This window comes from Dermacentor variabilis, chromosome 4 (genome assembly GCF_050947875.1).
Source record: "Dermacentor variabilis isolate Ectoservices chromosome 4, ASM5094787v1, whole genome shotgun sequence".
In the NCBI taxonomy this organism is placed as follows: Eukaryota; Metazoa; Arthropoda; class Arachnida; order Ixodida; family Ixodidae; genus Dermacentor; species Dermacentor variabilis.
The window spans coordinates 170272714-170296885 of NC_134571.1; the positions used below are offsets into that span (position 1 = coordinate 170272714).

General features: G+C 48.4%; 1 protein-coding gene across 1 annotated transcript in view; it reads right to left on the bottom strand.

Moving 5' to 3' along the window:
* The window catches only part of LOC142579937 (high-affinity choline transporter 1-like), a 36351-nt gene continuing 12179 nt past the window's right edge, over positions 1–24172 (bottom strand). The window contains exons 4-9 of the mRNA XM_075690616.1: positions 19766–19914; positions 19176–19325; positions 18529–18658; positions 17799–18016; positions 15226–15914; positions 1–922 (exon numbers count right to left, since the gene is read on the bottom strand). Of these exons, the coding sequence (XP_075546731.1) occupies positions 718–922; positions 15226–15914; positions 17799–18016; positions 18529–18658; positions 19176–19325; positions 19766–19914 (1541 nt within the window). The 3' untranslated portion in view covers positions 1–717. The remainder of the gene's footprint in view (positions 923–15225; positions 15915–17798; positions 18017–18528; positions 18659–19175; positions 19326–19765; positions 19915–24172) is intronic.

The following is a 24172-nucleotide window of genomic DNA, read 5'->3' on the forward strand; positions in this document are numbered from 1 at the left end:
TCGTTGTATGTAATTGAAACATGAATTGATAACTTCTAAAACAAAGTGAGTCGGGGCACGTTAGCAGGCAACACAGCCTAATTTCATCACTCGTCTTGTTCCACTTACACGTCCTTAGTTCATGAGCCATGGCGCCTTTCTGTGCTGCGCTGGCACCGTAAATTTGTGCAAATGAAAATTCTAGCAGCCGCGCCTCCTTCCGTGCATATCCGTCGTTCTCAGGCCATGTGCTATAGTGTTCACACCCGATAACTACGGCCCGAAAAAGTAAGCAGCGAATTTCTATCCGTCCCGCCTCGTCAACCCAGAACCATTAGCATATTCTGCGTGTCCAGACAAAGAAGCATCACTGACGCTTGCAAACAGGAACACTACCGGCCAGCAGCGACAGCGCCTCATTACCCCGCACAAACTAACTTTGTGGACATGCGGCCTAACCATGGCCCGTCTCGTGTACGCATCGGTTACCTTCGGGCACCTCTATGGAACCTGTTACGGCTGCGCATATCTTGCAGCTACTTGCGTGCATCCTCTTGGACCTTTACCTCTACAGCGCTGGAAGCGTACTAGAATGCGTGGTTAAGAGTTAGAGAGGATCGGCTGCGTGCATAAATACCCAAGTCGAACTGGTTCCCAAGAGACGAGCGCATTTTCTCTTTATCATTGCCACCACGACCAACGTGGCATTCGCTGCGAATGCGGCGGCACCAGGGCACCTCAGTGGCGCCCCGCCTCGGTTGTGGGCTCGTGCGCGGCCGACGGTTGCGCCGGCTGCGGGGTGACGCTTTGCGCCGACTTGCTTGACTCCTGGCTGGAGCGGCGGTGCTTCTTGCGCTTGCGCTTGCTGGTGGACGTATCGCTCGCGTCCTTGCTGACGTCACCCTTCGCTGGTGACCGGTGACTTTTGGACGTAATTTCAGCTCTGCAAGACACACCCATTGCGGAGACGCTCAATTGGCAACGAGGGGAGACAAAAAGCAAGGCGAGTCGAGGCAGGGAGGTCGACAATGACGAGCGCGCACAGCGGAATAGGCACACGAGGACTACTTAGCCGATCACTCAGGCAGTTGCACTTGATCTGCACATTTGTACGAATATTTCACGCCATCGACGCGTGTACATTTTGGTATCAGGAAATGATACGGAGTCATGTTTCAGCAAATCGAAGGCGCAAGATAGACGCGGAGAAAGAGACATACCACTGGACATCTTTGTTCGCGTCTATTTTGGCGCCTTTCATTGTCGGAAATATGACACCTGCAGCGACTAGCTGAAACCAAGATTCTACGGAGTTTAGCTAGTTTAAGTTGTCACCAGAAAGAGGCCTCATTAAAAATGTCGTCCTGAGAGTAAGGGCACAACAAGTGTTCCATAGTTTCTTCGATCCACAAGCAACGCACGTTGGCTCCTAGGAGAAAGTGGAGACTGTATGCAAGAGCATGAATAACTCCACAAGAATAGTTATCGATTACAAGAGAAACACGAAAGCTCAGGTGCACACAAACTGAATACTCATGAAATGATGGCGCAAACACACAGGGATGAGAAAGAAAAACACGAACGAGCGCCGCTCATTTTTTTTTTCTTTCTCGTCAACGTGTGGTCGCGCCATTCTTTCTTGATTATGGAATACCAACACGTCCAGCATTCAGTACTTCTAAGGCACACTGAAGCAAGTCGTACGTCAAAGACAACCAAGCTATACTCAAGTGAGGCGCAAAGGAAAGTTGTGCAAAAGAACCATACGAGATATTGGCGGAAATCAAAAGAAATGAGAACGGGCTCATACTTTTTCAACCGCTTCTCAAATCCGGTGCAACTCCTCAGTCACCGCAAGCTTTTCTTTCCATACTTTGACGTACTACTACCCCATAGGTGAGGTGCTCGTGATCAGGGTTTCAAATGCCACAGATACAGGTCCTCGCTTCCCCGAAGTTCCACTGTTCTAAGGTCGAGCCGTGTCCGCTTATCGAGCGAACAAACTGTGTGTGGGCAGAAAGCTCACAATGAAGGGCAATACAAAACCTGCAAGGTAAGCAGGTTGTCTGCGGCAACTGTCGCGTCCGCGATCGCAGCAAACTACAGTCCATTACGTCGCCTACAAAAGAAGGGACCGCTTACTTGGTGCAATCACCGCGCTTAAAGTGACACTTGAAGGGAAACACTAAATCAAGTTTAGTCCCGATAAGCTATTTCAAAACTATATTTTCGTTATTTCGCGGAAATATGTTGATCATTCGGAGAGAAAGTTAAGGTTGAAGTACCGCTCCATTATTTTTTTTCGTGTCGATAACCCAGCGCCGATGTGTCAGTGTGACGTCACAGATATTAAAGTTTATTTTTTATATCTGGCCGTCATGGCTCAGTAAAGGCTCCCAAAACTTGCTAATTGTAGTTTTTGCCTCATTTATAATACAATGAACTCCACTTTTGCCGATAACAAATTAAGCCCGAGAAGGAACCGCCCACCTGTGAAGTCACGGCGCGAGCTTGTGCGGAAACTTCAAGGCGGCGTCGCCACCAGCCTTTCATCCTCGCGCTTTTTTCGGCTTACTGATCCTTTATTCGTGGTGAGGTTAGAGTAACCTTTCGGTTACGAAGTGTCTAAGACTACGTCGGACCTTCGCGCTACCTTCCCATTACAGTCGTTAGAAAACATGCAAACTCCTTCTCACACAGGCTGACTTTCCCGTCATAAAATATGCTATGTGAAATCCTGCGCACGCAAGCGCGAAAATCTACGTGTCCTTGCACCTTTCGACAGCAATCAGTACTATAGTGCGGTGCAAGGTTAAAACGAGAAAAAGTCATAAAGAAGTGGCTCTAGGTGTTAAATATGGTAAAGCATAAAACGCTAGAGCAATGCACGTAAACTGCACAATAACCGGTCTCTCAAAACGCAAAATTACCAACAGTATTGCGGCAAAGGCCCAACCAATATTGAGTCTGTGGCTAATAAACAAAACTCGCAGTTTCGTCCGAAAGCCGAAGCACTGATTGCGACAGCAAATTGGACAGCTATGCAAAGTAAGGTTGGTAGTTTTATAAGCTGCATAAATTGATGTAAACATTCGCTTACTAATTGTGCACATTGTGACGCGTGCATAGGCAAAAACGAACATATCTCTCTCGATGACCACGGACACTCGCTGTCCGAATGCTGGCGTGACGAATAGCGCGGCAGCAGCGGCGAGCGAATTCACCTTCGTACTTCATCTCTCTTCACTGTGAACTAAACACGCGAGAACACAGTGTACACAAATCCATCGCCTATCTCGGATCGCCTAGTCTTCGAACTCACCACAGACTAACTCTAAGGTAGGGCGCGGGCGATCACGCCCAGCCACACCGCCCCCCCCCCTTTCTAGCACGCGCACATCTCCCAGCTCCTACCCCCTCCTTGCACTCATGAGAAGACGGGGCGAACCCTCCCTGCTTCTTCCCTATAGCGCGCGCGAGCAGCCGCCGCCGCATCGAGCCATTAGCCTTCGCGGCTCACCTTCTCGAGCTTTCTCTCGCATCTACAGCAAAGCGTGTCGCCGCAATCTACCCGAAGTTGGAATTTATACGGATTACGGTGACGCCGAGGCCATCGACGGAAATTTGCCTTGAGCGTCCTTATTTTTGCTATGGCAACACAATTCTAAAAACGGTTCGGCAAGTTGCAGCGGTAGCGTCGCTGGCTCCCATGTTGTGAACCGGGGTTCGAGTCCCTGTGGCGCCTACTTTGTTGTTTCGTGAATATTAAATAAAGGTCCCCTATTTTGCGCAGTTTCTCTAGCATGGCGAAAGTCTTTTTGCCACTTAGATCTCTTATTTGCAAATGACAGCGATCAGCGCGTCCTCACTGCCGCTCGTAAGCCTAACTATTGCACCGCCTGGTCACGCGTATTAGTGCGTTTACTGCTCCGTTTCTGCACTACGTTATGCTGGTGTTCTAACGCGACAGCGTGAAGGAGGTCGTGTCGAAGAAAAGCCGGTGTCGTCGGCGTCAGCAGCGTTTGCCGTGAGCGATAAATGCCGGAAGGCACTTCATAAATAAAAAAAAAACAACTTGCAAGATGGGCTGGTGGGAATCGAACCAAGGTGTCCGGAGTGTTAGACGGACACGCTACCACTCAGCCACGAGATCGGTCGTTGAAAGCGGTACAAAATCGCCTCTAGTGAATGCGGTGTTGCCTTAGAAACGTGCCGCAGAAAGTTATACTGTTATGTATATCGGTAATTACGACCATGTAAATTACAGACGTCGCAGTTTCACGAGTAGCGAAGTACGTGTCCGCTACATTTCTTCTGCGCTCTGCGCACACGCAGGGCCATGTTGCGGTAAACACAGAAGACCCCCTCCTCGCATCGTACGGCGCTGCCCCGACGCGTGGCGCGCCACTCGCCCCATGATCGCGTGCGCCTTTATGACGCGTAGCGGCCCGGCTCTCCGAGCCGATCGCGACGTTTGGCTCGCATATATCGTTTGAGTAGGCGGTGCAAACGGAGTGCGATAACGCTATCGCGTTCCACTCTTGAAGGCGAAGCTAGTTAGTTGGTTAGTTAAATGGGGTTTAATGGCGCAAAAGCAGCTAAGGCTATGCTAGGCCAAACACGAGGTGTTTTAAAATCCAGTTTATAAAGTAAAAAGTTGTGTTAGTAATCTATATTTTATGTAAAAATCCAGTGTCGTCTAGAAATTTATGGACGTCACATAATGGGACTAGCGGATCATCACCTAAAATTAAAGCAGGGTGTAGAGGTATGTGTAGTTGATATAATTTGTGCAAAAGTGTTCGTCTGTGTGTTTCAGTCTGCGTACATATGAGTAATATGTGCATAACTGTTAGTGGCTGTTGACATTTCTCGCATGTTGGTGTGTCTTCTTTCGTAAGTAAGTAATTGCGTGTGAGATGTGTGTGCCCAATGCGCAGTCGGCATAAAACTACTTCGATGAACCGCTCCTGATGATAGCATGACTTCCACTCGCCAACTATGGGTTTTGTGAGATGTAGCTTGTTGTCGGCACAACGGTCCCATTCGCGCTGCCATTTTACCGTGAAGGCTTTTCTAATTGCGCGGATGCTATCATTATATGGGAGTGTTGTGTTTGTAATTTATTTGTGCGCTGCCATCAATGCATATCTATCAGCTGCTTCGTTACCCGGTATGCCAACATGGCTTGGGACCCAGCAGAAACGAATTAACCTCCCGTATTCGTTAAAAGCCACCATGCTTAAAATGTCTCCAATCAGGGATTCACACTCAGATTTCAGATGTATAGCCTTCAGTGTGCTTAAAGAATCTGTGTATATGATTGCAATTTTGTGTTTATCAGCGATAATCTTTTTAACAACAACCCATACAGCGATAACTTCGGCCGTGAAAACAGAGGCATGTTGTAGCAATCGAATACTTTTCTTCCCAATTTTCCGTTACGACCCCCACACCCACGAGTTCTTTCGTTTTAGAGCCATCAGTGTAATATTGCCTGTTATTTTGATATTTGTACTGAAGGGCACGGAATTCTTGTATAATGTGTTCGCGTGGGGTGTCTTTCTTCTTTAAATGTGTTAGGGCCAAACAATGAAATCTTCCTTACTGAGCCTTCATTGAGGTGAGGCTACCTTATGTCACTCTGAAAGTTTCCTTACTGAGGGACCCTCGGTGAAGGCTTCCTTGGTGCTTCCTCAGCATAAGGTAGCTCCAAAGCTACCTTCATGCGTCCTTACGCCGCTTTTTGCCCTGAACGAGCGCTTCACCTCACTGCTTAAAGGGACACTAAAGCGAAACAACAAATCAGTTTAGACTAATGAAGCGTTGTTTGAGAACACTGCAGGCAGTCATTTCCAAACAATAGTTTGATTATTAGATGAGAAAATGAAGGTCCAAGTATCAGTATTTGAATTTCGCGCCGAAACGCCAGCGCCGGTACGTCAACGTGACGTCAGGGATTCCAAAGTATGTTGTCGCATTTGGGCCGCGTTGGCTCAATAAAGGTTCCCGAAACTTGCCATGTTTTATATTTAGTTCCTTTAGAACACAATGAAGCCAATCTGTACCCCTATATAGTTTGTAGGCCCTAGAAGATGCCATCAAAATCCAAGACGTCACAACCCCCAGTTGCGGGAACTTAAGTAGGCGTCGCCACCCGTATTTCGTTCTTGCGCTTTCTCTGGCTTACCAAACGTCTTATCGTTGTAAGAGTGGTGTTTTTGGCGTTGTAGAACGGTAATTTACTGATGCAGAAGAAATCATTTTTCACTTTAGTGTCCCTTTAACCACGTGACGTTTGCTTGCGCATGCGCGCTGTCGCCCACCTGCGGAGAAGCGCGAGCACAGTACGTCTTACCAGGCATATTCGTTTCAGTCACGCGTGCGGCATGGAAGCGTTGCTAGGCGTTGCTAGGCGTTGCGCGACGCCGGCGTGCCAGCGTTGCTGGAGCACATCAGGTTTTGCACTGTAATGCGCTACTTTTTAAAGAAGTTTAGTAAACAAAACTAGAAGAAAGCGTCCACGCTTCTCTATATTAGCTCTTCAATTTAAAGATTTTGCGACGATACAACATTTTTTATTGAATAATGGTGTTCGCGTAAAGCTCTTAAGAGATAATCTCGAACCCAGGCATGCGGCAACCGCTCCTTACTTGAGGACAAGTGAAGGGAGCTTTCAGAGTACGCTTGCTTCCTCCATCGGTCCTTCGCGCTAAGGTGGCCGCACGTAAGGTTAGGAAGCGCTCGAAGGAAAGGAACGTCTCATTGTTTGGGCATTGATGTCCAGTCACACAACGGTTCAAAGTCGTGCCACGGGGGCAAACGCTTTGGCTTTCTGGCAACCCGGAGCACTTCGCGAGGAATGTCGTAATCCCGGACATACTCCTCATATCGCAGGACAAGCGACTTAATCATGTTCGGTTTATTTGTATAGTGTAGGCGTGAGTTGCATTGTGTGAGGATGTTGTAGCTATGTGTTGCGGTGATGACTGAATCCTGAGTATGTAAGAGACTGTGAGTAATGCTCTGCGCTGCTGTAATGAGGGTCCATTTCACTCAACGTATAAACTTTGAATAGGTGACGTTCTGAAGGCACCACTGGCCAGACGCAGTCCAAGGTTATGTACTGGATCAAGTCGTTGGATGTAGGACTGTCTGGCTGAGCCGTAAACAATGGCGCCGTAGTCTAAAAGGCTACGAACAGGAGACCGGTAAATACGTAAAAGAAACGTTCGGTCGGAACCCCAGTGCTTGTGAGATAACACTTTGAGGATATTCAACGCTTTATTTGCCTTAATCTTTAGTGCTTTAATGTGGGCAAGGAAGTTCAGTTTTTTGTCAAAGATTACTCCCAAAAATTTATATTCTTGTTTTACCTGCAGCGCAACATCATTCAATTTTAAATCCGGGTCTAAGTACAACCCTCGTTTTTGCGAAAATAGCACTGTAGCAGTTTCCTGAGTAGAGAAGCGGAAGACATTTTTCTCAGCCCACTCCATTAGTTTATTTATTGTTATCTGGAGCTGCCTTTCACATGTTGGTAAGTTGGAGGCGCGGCACGCTATTTGCAGGTCATCGACGTATATGGAGTGCATAACAGAGGTGGGAATGACTTTGTTGATAGAGTTCAATTTTACAATAAAGAGTGTTGTGCTAAGTACGCAACCCTGTGGCACGCCGTTTTCCTGGATAAACGTGCGCGAGAGCGCAGTGCCTGAATGGATTTGGAATGTTCTGTTGGACATAAAATCTGCGATACAGTTTAGCATTTTGCCAAGGATTCCTAACGCGGCGACGTCACGTAAGATTCCAAACCTCCACGTGTTGTCATACGCTTTTTCTAAATTGAAGAACACTGCCAGGTAGTGCTGTTTGTGTACGCATGCCTCACGTATTTCGTGTTCAAGTCGGACGAGGTGGTCTGTCGTTGAACACCCTTTTTTATAGCCGCACTGAAGAGAATCAATGGAGTTCCGTATATGAAGCGTGAAAGTTAATCTGGCATTTACGATACCTTCATATGTTTTCGCCAAACAACTTGTCAGCGCGATGGGTCGAAAGCTGCTTGGGGATGTGGGGGATTTACCTGGTTTTAGAAAAGGCACAACTATTGCGTTTTTCTAACTTTTTGGCGTGCTTCCGGATTCAAATATGTTGTTAAAAAATTTAAGGAGAACATCTACGGATGCTGGGGACAGGTGTGCAAGCATGGAATAATGGATCCGGTCAGGACCTACTGCAGTTTTCTTGCCAGTACAGAGAACCCTGTTAAGCTCTTGTAACGTAAATGGAGCGTTTTATTCGTCCCTTGACACACAAGTGGTTGGTAGTTTCTCTTTTTCAGCCGACAGTTTGTATTTTAAGAACATGTTCCTATATTTAGCCGAGCTAGAGACGTTATAGAAATGTTCCCCAAGTATATTCGCTTGTTCTTGTAGTGTTGTCCGAGTGCCTGAAGGTGTGAGTATGGGTATCGTGTACGGTGAGTAGTCCCCCTTAAACTTCTGACCTGGTCCCACATCCTTTTGGATGTGACGGTGCTATTAATTGTAGATACATATCTCTGCCAAGACAATTTTTCCGCCTGTCTCCAAATAAATCGGGCTTTCGCTTTGGCTTGTTTGAAATTGCGAAAAATGTTTTGAATTGGGTATCTGCGTAAAATTCCCCAGGCCTTGTTCTGCTGCTTTTTTGCTACGGTGCATTCACGTGTCCACCAAGGATTCAGGTTTTTCCGAACCACGCCAGAAGATTGCGGAATGGCCTCTTAAGCTGCAGAAATTATGCAATTGATAAACTTTTCATTAATTTCCTCAATGCTTAGGTCTGTTAAAATAAGTTCCTCCACCCTGGCACTTTCCGTAAAAACAGCCCAGACGGCCATTTGTAACTTCCAGTGGCGTGGTTTGTGGGATATAATGGGTAGTGTTGATGTAAGGTGGATTAAAGTAGGTAAATGATCACTGCCATATGGATTCTCCAGTAAGTCCCATTTAAAATCGCTGAAGATATCTGGAGAGCAAAATGCTAAATCAATACAGCTAAAATTACGTGAGCTCGGTGAAAAATGAGTTGGCTCACCTGAATTTAAAAGACAGATATTATTCAAAATAAAATCTTCGATAATTTGTCCTCTTGGTCATTCTTATCGCTACCCCAAAGAGTGCAGTGAGCATTAAGATGTCCAACTAAAACAAAAGGCTCCGGCAGCTGGACAATTAAATCTTCCAAATCTCGAGTTGTGAAATGGGTATGGGGAGGGATGTATAACGAGCAGATGGTGACAGTCTTAAAAGTTAAAACGGTGACAGCTACTGCCTCAAACGCAGTATTTAGTGAAACGTTCCGTGTAGGGATGCCGCCTTGAACGACAATAGCGACACCTCCTGATAGACGACTGGAGTGCTCGCGGTCGTTTATGATTGTAAAGCCTTTAAGAAAATGTGTATGCTTTGGTCCTAGGTTCGTTTCTTGAAGGCAGAATGTCACTGGTGATAACTTATTTATAATGTCTTTGATGTCACCTAGATTGTGAATTAGGCCTCTGCAATTCCAATGAATGATGAAAGCCATGTTATTGAGATTGGAAAAAAAGTTACTTGTGTGTGTGAGCTTACGAGTTGTAGGTGACATGTATTTAAAAGCTGATTACTCTTATGAAAGGCGGTAACCGCCCCGTTCAGGTTACCTTTCCTTTCCTCAGCGAAGGTATAATATGCTTATCCTTCTGTAAGCGCTCCAAGGAACGCGGGTCTTTTGGCGTCAATGATGCAGGGGTTTTCGGATCGACCTCCATCGCCTTTTCCGAGGCGCTGGACAATCGACAGCCAGGCGCTGAGACCCGCGTCTCGGGCCGTGGAGTGCGGTTCAACTTCGGGCCCTGCGGCATTGTGGTCTGCTGGGCCGTCTTCGTTGCTGATGGAGCAGCACTGGCTGCAGCCACCAAGGGGGCGGTTGGGGTTTCTACAGGGGTACCGGACGTGGACCCTGTAGATTCCTGAGGCCGGTGTGACGCTGCCCCCTGCCGCGTCACACTGGCATAGCTTTTTTGAGGTAAGTGCCCTAGCCTTTTCCTCGCTTCGTAGAATGAAATCTTTTCCTTTACTGTGATTGCAATTATTTCTTTTTCTCTTTTCCAGCAAGGGCAGCTCCTCGAGTAAGCAGGATGATCGCCCTTGCAATTGACACATTGTGCGGGACCAATGCAGTTGTCAGATGGATGGTCGTTGGCACTACCATTCGCGCATGTTTCCTTTCCTCTGCATGATTGAGATGCATGCCCGAACCTCTGGCACTTGAAACACCGCCTTGGGTTGGGTATGTACGGTCTGACGTTGATTTTCAGATATCCTGCGTCCAGTGAACTAGGGACAGTGCTACTACCAAATGTCAAGATCACATGTTTAGTCGGGATGTGTTGGTCATTTCGTGGTAGTGTTATTCTCTGAACATTAATTACGTTTTGCTCCTGAAATCCTTCGAGTAGCTCTTCGTCGCTGAGGTTCAAGAAGTCTTCTTCAGATATAACTTCCCTTCTAGTGTTGAGTGAGCGGTGTGGAGAGATTGTTACTTCGATGTCACCGATATTGGTGAGTTCGGCGAGCTTTTCTAGTTGACTTTTCTTGGTCAGTTCAAGGAGGAGGTCTCCGCTAGCCATCCTTGAAGCCTTGTAACCCGATCCAATTGTGTTTGCTAGGCATTTCGATACTGTGAATGGCGACAGTTCTCTAACGATGGTGTTGCCTTCACTGTGAAAAACATGGTATTTCGGTAATGTGTTTTCGCTTGGTTTTAAAAAGAACTGGAAAGTTGCTTCGGTGCGACCTCTTTTCAGAGGCCGATCTGAAAGTCGCGGGAACGCTTCTGCCATTGGATGGTTTCAAAATTCGGCGGCGGTGGTAGCCACCCACCACGGAGCCCAACAAGGGGACGCTACAGATTCCAAGAAACCTGCAGACGCCAACTATACAGCGCCACTATAACCTAATGTATATACCCAAGGTTGAATATATCACACACGGTTAGCCCTTGCCGCCAGGAAATACGGAAGTAATATGAAGTGAAGAGAAGACAGGAAAGATGGGAAAGTGGGAGAGAAAGAAGAAGATTGGAGAAGAGGACACGAAAAGGCGACTGGCGATTTCCTCCAGGTGGGTCAGTCTGGAGGTGCCGTCTATGTGAAGCAGAGGCCAAAGAGGTGTGTTGCCTCCGCCGGGGGGCCTTAAAGGTACAGACACCCAGAATCGGCTCAACCTCCAGGATCCCCCTTTCCCCAGACACGGTTAAGCCGCGCACGGCTACACGCGGGAGGGTCCAACCCTCGTGTGCTCGGGTACGTGGTGTCGCGGCACACCAAATGCGTGCTTACGCATACGCCCCTGCGGGGAAGGCGAAGCTTAAGCATACTCCAATTTCTTTGAATGTGCTCTGTAGCGCACGTAATAACGGCGCAATAAGGTAACTTAATCGCGTGACCTGACGGTGGGTGTGACTGTCCGGCAGTGGTGAGGACGCATTGCTTCCTGTCATCTTGTCATGCAAGATGCAAGTGGCGAGAAAGGCCTTCGCCAGGTCAAGCTATACTGGAGTAAAAAGAAACGGAAGAAAAAGAATATTTGTGAATTGATATCCGACCAAGCTACCCAGCGCAGTTTACTGCAACGCTATAACAGAACAGCCAGCCGTGCGAGGAAAAAAAGAGAACCAGAAAGCTCGCCCCACTCACCTTCGCGCATATCGTTTTCGTGGAAATGCCATCGTATAAGCTGCAGTTACCGCTTCGCGGCCACTTCAGGTTATGCTACTGCTGTGTTGTGTTGCTACTGTGTTCTTCAACGTCACCACCACTTGACATTATGCAGCGGCGACAGAAACAGACGTCAGTATACACTATACGGCGTCGTGCTCAGGCCATAGGCAGGGCGCAGCGGTTCCTGCCCAAAGCGAGCCACGCACAGTTAGGACTCCTGAAGAGCAGCGCGAACAGGATGAACGACGAAAGGAACAACAACGTCAATGTGCACGACGGCTTCGCGCTCAGGCTCGGCAGCACCCAGTAATAGGCTCCGTCTAATTGGTCTATAGGATCAAGTGACACCACACAGCTTCGCTGGCCAACCACCTTCGCTACATGAATTGGAGCCCATTTTGTTTAAAACCGAATTATGTTACACCGTATTGAACACAAACAGTCATTGCATGTTTCGGTATAAAAGCGACCCTCAGCCACGTTTACACTGAGTACCATCGAAGCGAGCTAGTGAATCTATATTCTTCTGCACGACTACGCAGAACCCCATCTATAGAGCAGAATAAGTAGACGAAACAGCATAAAAGTGTGTTCAAACCGACGCAGTCGAAATTACTTCGAAACGTCCGAGTAACTATGACGCCTCTAACGATTTGCTTGAAGCACATGTTTACATAATATTGCGTCGGAGCATACCGGCCGAATGGAATGCGTTTCTCTCTCTCTGCGAAAGCGCACATCTCCGTTCTGGAATCAGATGCGGCCCTAAAAGAGTAAGCGAACAACTGGCGCCGGCACAAAAATTTACAATGCCGCCTTTTTTTTTTTCTTTTGCGAATGTCTTTTCGAGGAGACTAGTTTGAATGTAATCGAGAAAATCTGGGGCCGAATTCACACAAACCTTTCATATTCTAAGTGATCTCTGCCCTTGGTTGGCGCCCTTCGCTAATGGTACGTCCAGCATCAGGATTGGCCGACTTTTTTTTCTTGGGAACAATTCTAGCCGAAGAGGTCTTTGTGAACACGGGCCCTGTTTTACTCGCCCAGACCGCACGTGAAGCATGCAACGGCACTGCCGTTCAGTGCCGAATTTTTTGGCCAAGCGCACGCGAAGTATCGATGCGACGTCATTCGCCAAACTTGGAAACGGGCAACTCCTCCGCGCTGACTGGCGCAAAGTAGCTGTATACATAGTCTAATGATTCGAATTTCGGTTCTTTTTTTACCCGTCATTGTTACGCAGTGGCTATTGCGGTGGGATTACTATGCCCGAGGGCGAGCGAACGAATACCGGCCGAGGCAGCCGCATTTCGATGGGGCGTGAAATGCAAAAGCCAGTATACGGTACATTGGACGCACGTTAAAGAAACCCAGAGGGTCAAAATCAATTTGGAGTCTCTTAATACGGCGTGCCTCATAATCAAATCATGGTTTTGGCGTGTAAAATACCAGTGTTTATTTCAATTTCTTCGGACAAAAGAAAGGTGAACGGGAACTTTTCTGGAATGTAGCGCGTTTCTATGTATAATCTCAGTTAAGCGCAAGTGTGTAGGCACCCAAGCGTTTCCTCGCCAAGAAACGCAAACCGACTCAGTGGTACAGCAGCTTTCAGCTTGCGGATTCAGCTTTGCAATATCACGAACTGGACTGCAGTGGTGTTCCCCAGACCCACCCTGACGTACTTGTTTATTAATTTTGCTACATCGCTGATTATGTGATTGATGTCATTAGTACGAATTCGGATACTTTTGAAATCGGGAGATTTTATCTTTAGTTGTTGCGAATAGTGCCCCTGTGCAGCTGTGCCTCTCTTTCCGACGCAGCTCTGATGAGCAGCGGTTTATTTCGGACATTATGTCCAAGATAAACCGATGTACGCCCTCAACAACGTGGAGAATTCAGCTGCAACGGTGTCCCTGTAGATATCTGCCGAAAGAGGCAACGAGGCGAATTGAGTCCTTGTATACGTGAGCCATATACAAGAACAATATGACCACTATTCCAGAGCGCTGGGTTGCGGAGGGGCGCCTAGACTGATCGAGATGTTTTCGAATCGTTCGGATATCTGCGCCGGCATCAAGGTTGGTCGTAGTCGATCGTTTGTGTGTCCATACGTCCCGTCAGTGAGCGCACACTTCGATCTTGATACACGGAACCCACTAAGTGCACTCAGCATTCATAGTTCATGTATGCGCAAAAAAAAATCGATCATTACGATACTCCCATCATTTTGCGATATATTGGCTGGCGCAGGCAATCAGTCTCGTGTGGCACGTTTCAGACGGAGCGAAGTGTGGCACCACTGTCTCACTAATCCGGAGATCGCGAGAGCCAGCTCGTGGTGCCAGCGCGTGGGTGGGATTCACAGCAACCGCCGCAGACAGACGTTCGCTCATGCAGCGCTTGGTTTCCATACAGACGGCGCGCGCTACTCTGGCGCCATATCGCACATAGCCATCGTCGCCGCACAGGCCGTCTTGCGCGACACTACGCTTTTATGCTCACGCTTTCGTTCCACCAAGGACAACAGTGGCTCTTCATCGCTGGGAAGTCGTGCCTTCAGTGTCAGCGGCGACAACTTCCACGGTAGCGTGACACCAAGCCTCCCTCGCAGCCGCTCGGCATCGTCCCTTGCAGGAGCAGTGGTCCTCATGCCACATACCGCGGACTGACCTCAGCATATGACGCCGCGGACGAGCGTAGCCCTCCTCGCCCCACACCCTGCCCCCCTCCGAAGCGCAGATGAGGCTGCCCACGAGGCTGAGGCTGCCTGGCCCATCGGCAACTTAGCGCATGCGCAGGCCGTACCCCTCCGGTCCTCCTCCGGTTTCAGCCTCACTCATGGTTCCGCGGCACACTCCTCCTGCGCTACCGCATTTCGTGCATCTCCCACTGCAGTCCGCGTTCGCTTTCATTATTCGCGGAGCTCGTTCGCTCGGCCACAAAGACGCTCGCCGCAGGAACAGGCGTCTAAGAGCTCCGCTCTAAAACAAAGGAAAAAAAATTGGAGGACGCTTAAGCTTCGCCTTCAAGAGTGGAACGCGACAGCGTTCCCGTCGACCCGCCAAGGGGTGTAAGACAATGGGCTACGGCGCAGCGACTACGCGCCCCGCATCGGACGCGGTGAGCGTCGAGCAACGCAGCGTTCGGCGCGACAACGAAATGTGCGCCTGAGCAAGCGACGCACGCCTGAGCCGTAGAAACAGCTCGTTTCTAAGGCAACACCGCGTTCACTAGAGGCGCTTTTGTACCGCTTTGAAGCATCGAACTCGTGGCTCAGTGGTAATGTCTCCGTCTCACACTCCGGAGACCCTGGTTCGATTCCTACCCAGCCCATCTTGGAAGTTGCTTTTTATTTATGAAGTGCCTGCCGTGATTTATCGCTCACGGCCAACGCCGCGGACGCCGACGCCGACGCCGACGACACCGGCTTTTCTGCGACACGAGCTCCTTAACGCTATCGCGTTAAAAACAAGACTCTTCGCCGGTTCACTTACGAGTGCTGCGATATGCGACTGGGAATCTTCTCGACAGGTGACAGCTTGTATTCCGAGGTGCTATGAGGCGTGATCCCTGCGGCGTCATGAGGTGTAGTCGACGCTGACACACTACCGCCCGGAATCGCAGACGTCTCCGCCGTGATCGGCGTGAGCGCAGGCTCGGGGGCAGCGGGCGGTGGGCCGACAGCGGAAGGCGCCTTCAATTCCGCGCCCTCAACCAAGGGCGGCTTGTCGAGCACCTTGGCGTCGGGCTGAAAGCAGCCGAACACGTCCCAGTCGAGGGGCGCGCGTCCACCGGCGAAGAGCCACGAGGTGATGCCGGACACCGCCACCAGGGTGAGGAAGCTGATGACCATGGAGAAGGTGCGGAACGGGAAGCGCTGCACGCCCTCCTCGTAGTCGTAAAATGGGTACTTGATGAAGGGTGGTATCTTGAGAATGGACTCGCCGCCGCCCGCGCGCAGGAAGCAGCCGACCACGTAGGCGGCGAAGGAGCCGTACGTGTTGACGTGCTCCTTGAGGTAGACCACGCACACGAGCTGCGGGAAGAGGATCACGTAGACCAGGTCCGAGGAGAGGTACCACAGGCCGTAGATGGAGTCGGCCGTGAGCGCCATGAAGGTGGCCAGCGCGCCCACCAGCACAATGGACACGCGCATCACGCCGATCACCTCCTTCTCCGTGGCCTGCGAAGCACGGAATGCCAATTGAACGGACACTGTAACGACAAGAATAGCATCACGCTGGAAGGGAATATTGCGATTCCAAAGAACACGTAAACTTATACTGCAGAATAAATCGAAAAAGAAGCAAAAACATAGCGCACCCCCAATCATATAACCTGTTGCATCCCATCATGGGACAACACGTAAGTTACTCACTTATCCCCAGTTCAACACGTTCAGAATCAAGCAATACGTATAATCTTTAGCGGTTTTATGTCTTAGACTCCTTCGTTACATTTTACGCATAACATTTTAACAATGCAGAATCTGGAAAAATATAGTGGAATTTTCATGTTTAAGTACGTTTCCGGAAAGCTTCCATTTCCTTTGCTACATCCTAGTTATTTCGTCATGTTCCATCGACGCTTCTTGTTACGTAAAATAACCACTTAAAACTTACGCCCACGACTAATTACGACAAGCTCACTGCGAATATTTAACGCGTTCCAATGTGGAATTCAGTGCCGGGTGGTATAAAAGAGGGTTCTGTTGATTCATTTGAAAGGAATTTGCGTTAACATGGAATAAATACAGTTAACTTTTCATTATCCTTTTTATTTGCAACGTTCTTCTGTATGTTTAGACTTGTAGAATGAATATCGTATTTTTCATAAATAGGATTGTTCGCAACGTTGTATATACTGAAAGCCGGTCTACAGTGAATGATGTTACAGCTGCTCTACATGTTCTGAATAGCCTGATGCTGTTCATTGTATAGTTATTTTAGAGGGCAGCTCTTTGGCGCCCATTTACGCGGCGAGCGTCGGCGTTGTCCCTCGGCGTAACCGAGTGAAAGGGACAGAGAAAAATGAAAGCGAACGCTGAGCGCAGCGTGAGAAGCAAAGCGTAGTGCCGCGCAAGGCTTGCGACGACCACTACACGATGGCGCCAGAGGAGTGGGCCCTCATCTGTTCACCGATGACATGCGGCGTTCGCGTCGCACGATACTATATATGGAAACAACGCGCTGCATGAGCGGAGGCCTGTCTGCGACGGCTGCTGTGAACTGCGCCCACGCGTCACCCACACGCTGCTTGTCGTGATCACCCGGCGAGCGACGCAGTCGCGTGACGCTTCACTCCCTTTTCAACGTGCCGCACGAGACAGATTGTCCGCGCCAGCCAATATATCGCAAAATGAAAACGCATATAGAGCTGCTTTTGTATTTCGCATTAAGGATTATAGGTGAAGCAGGGATGAATGTTTTTCTTTGACGTAAGCATTACCAATGGGTCTCGCAAATTACATATTTTCACTATGGGACCTCTTTCTGTATTTATGTCTTCTTTGAAATGACTATTTTGAACTTACGAAAATAATAAATAAAACAATACTCGTATTCTCGGTTATCACGCAAAGACGGTGGCAGCGCGACCGAGTCGCTGCGTCACGTCAGACGTCGCGGTCTCCACGCTGATATGGCTTCTTTATCCGGAAATATCGGCCAAGGTCAATCCTTTATCTTATAATAAGGAGCGATAATTTCTTTGGAAAGAATTCTCTCATTTCAAACGGTACGTACCGATTCCTGTAAGAAGTCAGTATAGTCACCGCCTCTACATATCATAATCCGCTGCGTCATTATTACGTGATTATTGTGCCAATGCCCATTCATCTGAAATGCACGCTCTCTGCTCCAACTTTTTCAGATTGAGCGAACCGTAGTGGCAGCTGCCCGTGTGTGCACACTGTGCCTTCTGTGATGATTACCCACCGCAGGAAATCCACAGTGCCCTGTGACGTTCTGCACTACTGGCTACAGAACGAAGCTCCACGCTAGCGCACCCCTGTTAGCCAAGAAGAAAAATAAAACAAACAAACAAAGGGACCGGGCGGAGCACGCACGTTCTGCCTGATGCCGAGTTTGTAGATATTCCAGGCGAACATGGAGGCCGCGCTGAGGATGGACGAGTCCGAAGAGGACATCACCGCCGCGGAGACGGCGCCCAGCCCCATGGCGGAGACGAAGCCGGGCGTCAGGTACTGCAGGACCAGCGGCAACGTCAGCGACGTCGCCTCGCCCGTCAGTGGAACGGCCTTCGTGTAGCCCGCTTTCGTAAAGTCTGCACGCAAGGGCACAGGAAAGAGTTGGCGGTGCGAATACGCGTAGGTGAAAGCGAGCCATGCATGGGGCAAGAACCGATCAGGAACGGAAAATACCGCTCTCCGCGGCGTATGCATAACGTCTCGAATTCTATCTGAGCATGGCAGCTTCAGCTTCAAAGGACGAACTTGAAATGGCCGCCGCGATAACCCCGCACAGTGGGGCCTGCTATTTCTCCCACGCGCGGTACGTGCCGTTCGTTGTGATCGTCACGAGTTTCCTGTCTCGTCGGGCACCGAGCGGCATATCCTTACAGGCTATGTCCATCGGTTATGAATGCCCTCTCCATGCAAGCTTTCCTTGACAGCTGAAGCGTATTTGACACTGCACCGGGCGGGCTGGTTGATGAGACCCAATTCTGTAGTGCAATGGACTTGGGCCCTTTCTTTCTACTCCGTGATTCTGGCAATTACAAGTCGCTGGCACTGGCCGCGCACTCTGCTTTCCCCTGCGTAGCACTGCAGCACTCACTGGCTGCCTTGGCGACGGCGCCGATGACGACGGGTGGGATGGCCATGAACAGGCAGCCGAACGCCGCCATGTACGACAGCAGCTCGGCGCCCTCGGCCGTGCGGCTCGAGAGAACCCGCTGGAAGTAGACCTGCGCGCGCACCTTGTTGAGCTTGTTGCAGAGCGACAGGTAGTAAGGAGAGAGGCGGCGGGCCGCTTTTAGCAGGGAAACTTGGTTTAGTCGGTGAATTGTCACGTTGCACAAGCAGCGCTAGAGCAGGCGAGGACTTCAATCGACCGTTCCTTAGACATGCAGGACATTGCCAGATATAACAGGTTTTCGTACCTGTCCACGTCTCTAGCACAGCTTCTATGTGTCACTGAGTCCCCTTCTATTACCGCAGTATTTTTCGAGCACGCACTGCAAAGATAGGCGACTTTCCCGAACGCTACAGAAAAGCCATTAGCCTCAGGTTCGCAGGTCCATGCACCATTGGAAAACGTGCGGCGAATAGTACACGCAGCAACATTATTTTCCGCTGAATGCGAGAGGGTATTTGTGTTCCTATTGTGGCAGGAGAGTAGTACGTGCACTAGCCTGGAACCGGCGTAAAGGAGGTGGCTACACGAGCGGTGATAAGTCGGTTCGGGACACATGGTCCACCAACCTGCCAGGGCACGCCGCCCATCATGAGGAGGAGCATGGAGTCCCAGTAGTTGCCGAAGTCCTGCCACTCGACGCTACCCACAAAGTCGTTCCTCGGGTACGAGATCGGGCCCACTGCCTGGTGGAACATGGCGAAGGGTACCGACAGCCACTGAGCGACGAAGGGCAAGGACACGCCATCAGCCATGTGCCATGTGACCAATATAGAAAAGCACAATTACACTACTGAAGACTGTGGTGCTGAAGTTACATAAACAGGGAAAAAGCGCCTCGGGAACCCTGGCCAATGTTCCAGTAAGTGGACTTATCTTTGTCAAAGGTGCCTTGTCAGCCCTCCGAGCATGACAAGGCCACCTTCGACTAGTATAGGTCCACCTATCGAAACGTTAACCAGCTCCCTCCTTAAATTTAGGCTTCTGAAGGCACGTTAGTCAGAAAACAATTCCAGAACGCCCTGCCTCAAGGCATGATATCGGACCTCATCTAGGACCTTACGAGGTCCTAGATTATGCAGATGCCTCTTACTGTCCTCACACACAGTATCATTTATGGAGAATGTTTAGCAGGAAAGACAACCAAAGGACAACATACCAGGCCGAAGAAGATGGCAAGGAGCTGGATGACGTCCGTGTAGGCGACCGAGTAGAGGCCGCCCGTGAAAGTGTAGAAAAGGGCAATGCACGCCGACGCGATCACCGACTCTGTGCGCTCAAAGTCCATGATGACCTCTACGGTGGCGCCTACGCAGTGAATAGTTGGAATGCGATTCAACCACCCAGTTGGAAGTCCATCAAAGACAATGTCTTCCTGAGCAACTTTGGGGGTAACAATGGGCACAGTCACTGCGCATGGCGCTTACAGCTTCAGCGCTCAGTTGGGAGAGTAGGAAGTGAGTAGGAGTGCCTAATTTTTTTTACTGTACTTAGTTTTATTCTAGATACCCATGGAAACGCCCCAATTTAGACTACACTACTTTCGGCACTGGCCCGCGTTTTCAGATTGCACTTTCTTCGGGATCGGTCAGCGAAAAATGCTAGAAACCCAGAATCCAGACACAGAAAAGTGGAGGTGACTCGCTAAGGAAGGCACTGTCTTCAAAATCATGAACGAGTGTGTCCGAATAAACGATGATCTGTTTTGCTTTGTGTGGAACATGTCGCAATAGTAGGCAGAAGTGCCAATGGCATAAGTGGACGGTAACGACAACCGCCAGGAGAAACGATAGAAACAGATGCCTCGACCTTAAGCCGTCAGGCCTTTAAGAGGGCTCAATCAAACACATTGTTGGACTAGTTGTGTGTGTGTATATATATATATATATATATATATATATATATATATATATATATATATATATATATAGTCATATCATAAGAAGCCAACAAACACTGAGACCGAGGGCAACCTTACTTGTGCTTAAAGATTTCCCCTATGTTTTCCTCTGTGTCAGTGTTTCTTGGCTTCTGATGATATGACTAATAAAAGTCGGGCCCCTCGGTTAACCCTCCTTTCTTTATTCTCATTTACAAATTTTATATATATATATATATATATATATATATATATATATATATATATATATATATATATATATATATATATATATATATATATATATATATATATACACCAGAATTGCGGCGCAACAACAGACCAGGGACGACAGAACTTACACGCGCCAGACGCAATATACTTGCAATACATTTATTTCCGAAAGAAAAAAAAATATAAACAATGTGTTTACCTTGGGCGCAGGCTGTGAAACCGCGCTATCAGCGACTCGAACTCTAAAACAAAGTTGCGACGCAATAACACGCGAGTCGGCAGAGGCATATTTCATCCAAAAAAAAGGGGGGAGGGGGGTGCACATGCATAAGTGAACATTCTATTGTGATCCGCAGTAACGAATATTTTTTTTTTCAGATTTCGCTTTTGGCTATGCTTATGCGCATCTGCTCTATATAGCCTGTTTTCTCCTGGAAATACATTAGTTGAAAGTGTGCGCATGATTCATGTTGTTTCTGTCATGCCTGGTTTTCGCTACGCCACAATTCTGCTAAAAAATTAACGCAGTGCTTGTGTTCCTGCCGGTATACCTGTGACTAGCACTGTCTTTTGAGTTTTGTCGTCCTCTCAATGTATATATACGGTATACGTTTGTGCGCAATTCGCACAGCATACGCTGGTGTGGGCAGACTTTTACAGGTTACAGAAAAGGTAACTGATCACAAGTGCTTCATTCAAAAATCTAATTGATTACTGTGACCAATTAGTGTCCGACGAAAATAATTACGCAAATAATCAAAATAAATCAATTTTCTTACGTTACTTCCGTTTGAACTTATTATTCGTTCAGAATCAGCTGTGATCATGAATAATCGATCAAATGTGCACGCTGGGTCGGTGCTCTAACGTGCGGACATCTTGCGCGCAAGGCTGTCATTACTCAGCAGCTGGGTCCTCTGTGAAGTGTAGGCGTTTCATGGTTTCATAGTTGCTGGTCTTACAAGGAGACGCCCCCGGTTGGACCAATGAGAAGCTGTACAAATGGTCCGTGGGCGATTTCGTGGCATTAACGTCCCAAGTGGTAGTCGCTATCGAGACATGCCAGCTCCGGTTCGATTCGGCGGACAACGCCTGGTTGAGCGTTAACACGAGAAAGATGCTGAGCTCCCGGACTTGCCCGTCTTAGCATGCGCAACCGCGAGGCTGCTGCGCGGCACAATCTCGGGCGTTGTGTGCTGCAGTTGCCACCAAATTCAGGTTCCTAAAGCTGCGTCACGTGTTACAGCTTATCTCGTCAGTAAAGTAACTATTTACATGTAAATTGGTCATTGAAAATATTAACTGAATTACAGTGAGCGTTACCAAGTAAAAAATGCAATTCTTTAATTGCAATATTATCAACAAATGTAACAGATTCCGATTAATTAATTACACATTATTACTTAAGTGCGAGTCTTCTGGTGGCCCACGAAAGGTCTGAACTTCCAGACCCTTATATAGGTGCCGCGTATTGCAAATATGTGGGCAGTGGATTGCACTGTGCTTTAACAGGAAGCGGGGGCTTCTGTTTAAATACACAGAAAAAGAGAAATCAGTTTTCTCGGCAACCACTCCAATATTTGACGAACAGGCAGGTGTTCATGGAAACCTTTCAAAATTGTAGACATTTCCCTCATAAAAACGCGATTCACGCAAAAGCTACGGTGTTGAATGCAATATTCTAGGGGCTGTACAAAGCTCAAAGGACATTAAAACAATAAATCAGTTTAGACGGAAAGAACGTTTTTGAAGACATTGTTGCCGTTAATTTCGAAATAATAGGTTGATTATTACAAGAAAATAATGAAGGTCGAAGTTTTTGAATTTCGGGCCGAATTCCGAACGGCGGTACGTCACTGTGTCGACACGAAAGTGTTTTTTTCATATTCAGGCAACTTTTGCTCAGCAGAGGTTTCCGAAACTCGCCATTTTCAATCTCTGGCTCCATGAGAACACAATTTAGAATTAACTATGCCCTAGACAAGCTAGAAGACAGTGTCAAAATCCATGACATCACAGTGAACTGTTGCGGGAACTTCAAGGAGGCGTCAGCACCCGTGTTTTGTTATTGCACTTTTTCTGGCTCACCAAGCGTCTTATCGTGGTACGAGTGGTGATTTTGGCATTTTAGAAGGGTGATTTACTGAAATACAGAAGAAATCATTTTTCTCTTCAGTGTTCCTTTGCAGACCAATTCTCACCAGGTCTGGCCATCATGAGCTGGCACGAGCGGAGCATACAATGTGCGATTACAATCGTGCCTGCAAAGTATTACACCGCTACGCCTCACGAAAACGGCTGAAATTTCGAACCAAAAGTCGTGCTCGCTTCTCCTCGCGGGTGCCGCGCTCCCAGTCGACGTCATTCGCACAAGTGAACCTACGTAGTTGGCACTGCTGTGACGTCACTCACAGTGACGCGTGACTTTGAAAATTAGTAAATGCAACAGCAAGTATTTATTTGTCATGTTGCTTCAATAGACGAATTAAAGTTTAAGCAAATAATAAAACACACGAACCGAATGTCTGCGTGTTTATCTTGTTTTTGTTTTACTTCGTACCTTAGAAAAAGAGATGCACTTCTGTTTCGTCTGCTTGTTGTTCCCACGTCGTGCAGTCGCACGCACAGGGAACGAAAGTATGCCGTTTTCTACATGTGCCAGAGCACGGTCATGCTCTGTGATCCGCGAGCGTCTGCCTCAGTGTTTATGTGGCACTCACTTATGATACCGCCAGTCAGGTGCCAGCGGTACAATGACGCGGTGTCTCGCCGCAAACATCCGTGAACCGGGCCAGCCTCTCCAAATGTGCACCCACTGACGGATCCAGTTCACAGCAGCCGCCAGATAACAACGCAGGTGTATCGCGCACAGCTTGGAAGCTCTTGCACGGAGCGGAACGAAACAAGCGCAAACGCAACAGCTCGTGGGCACGGGCGAAGGACTGTAACCGGAAGCCTTCCGCGCAGCAAAAACACGAGAAACAAAAAGAAAGCGGGGCTCAGAGACGCGTAGGTGACGCGGTCCTCCGTCTCCGGTACGGGAGAACGCGGGGAAGGAATTTTGCTTGCGGAGGCTAGACGGGGCAAGTGGAGAGAGCGTCCATTTTGACAGTGAAGCTCGCCTCCTGAAATCATGGGTTCGCGACACTTCAAATATTTCTATCGCTGCTAATAATGAACTAATTTGAAAAAAATATTGCGGTAGAACGCTCGTTAGAGGGAGCGTAGCAATTTTCAGCGTAGAAACAAAATTTACTATTGGCCATAAAGGGAGTACTGACCCAAAAAGCTTTGTATTCTGCTTTTTTTTTCCTTTTTTTTAATTATCGTTTCACTCCATAACTGCGGTACTAAGTCTCGATTTCTCGACAGCAGCACAAATGATAAATTACACCACATTTTGCACGATCCGTTCCAAACGCGCCTAAAGCGCAGCGTAGGAGCGAACGTGAA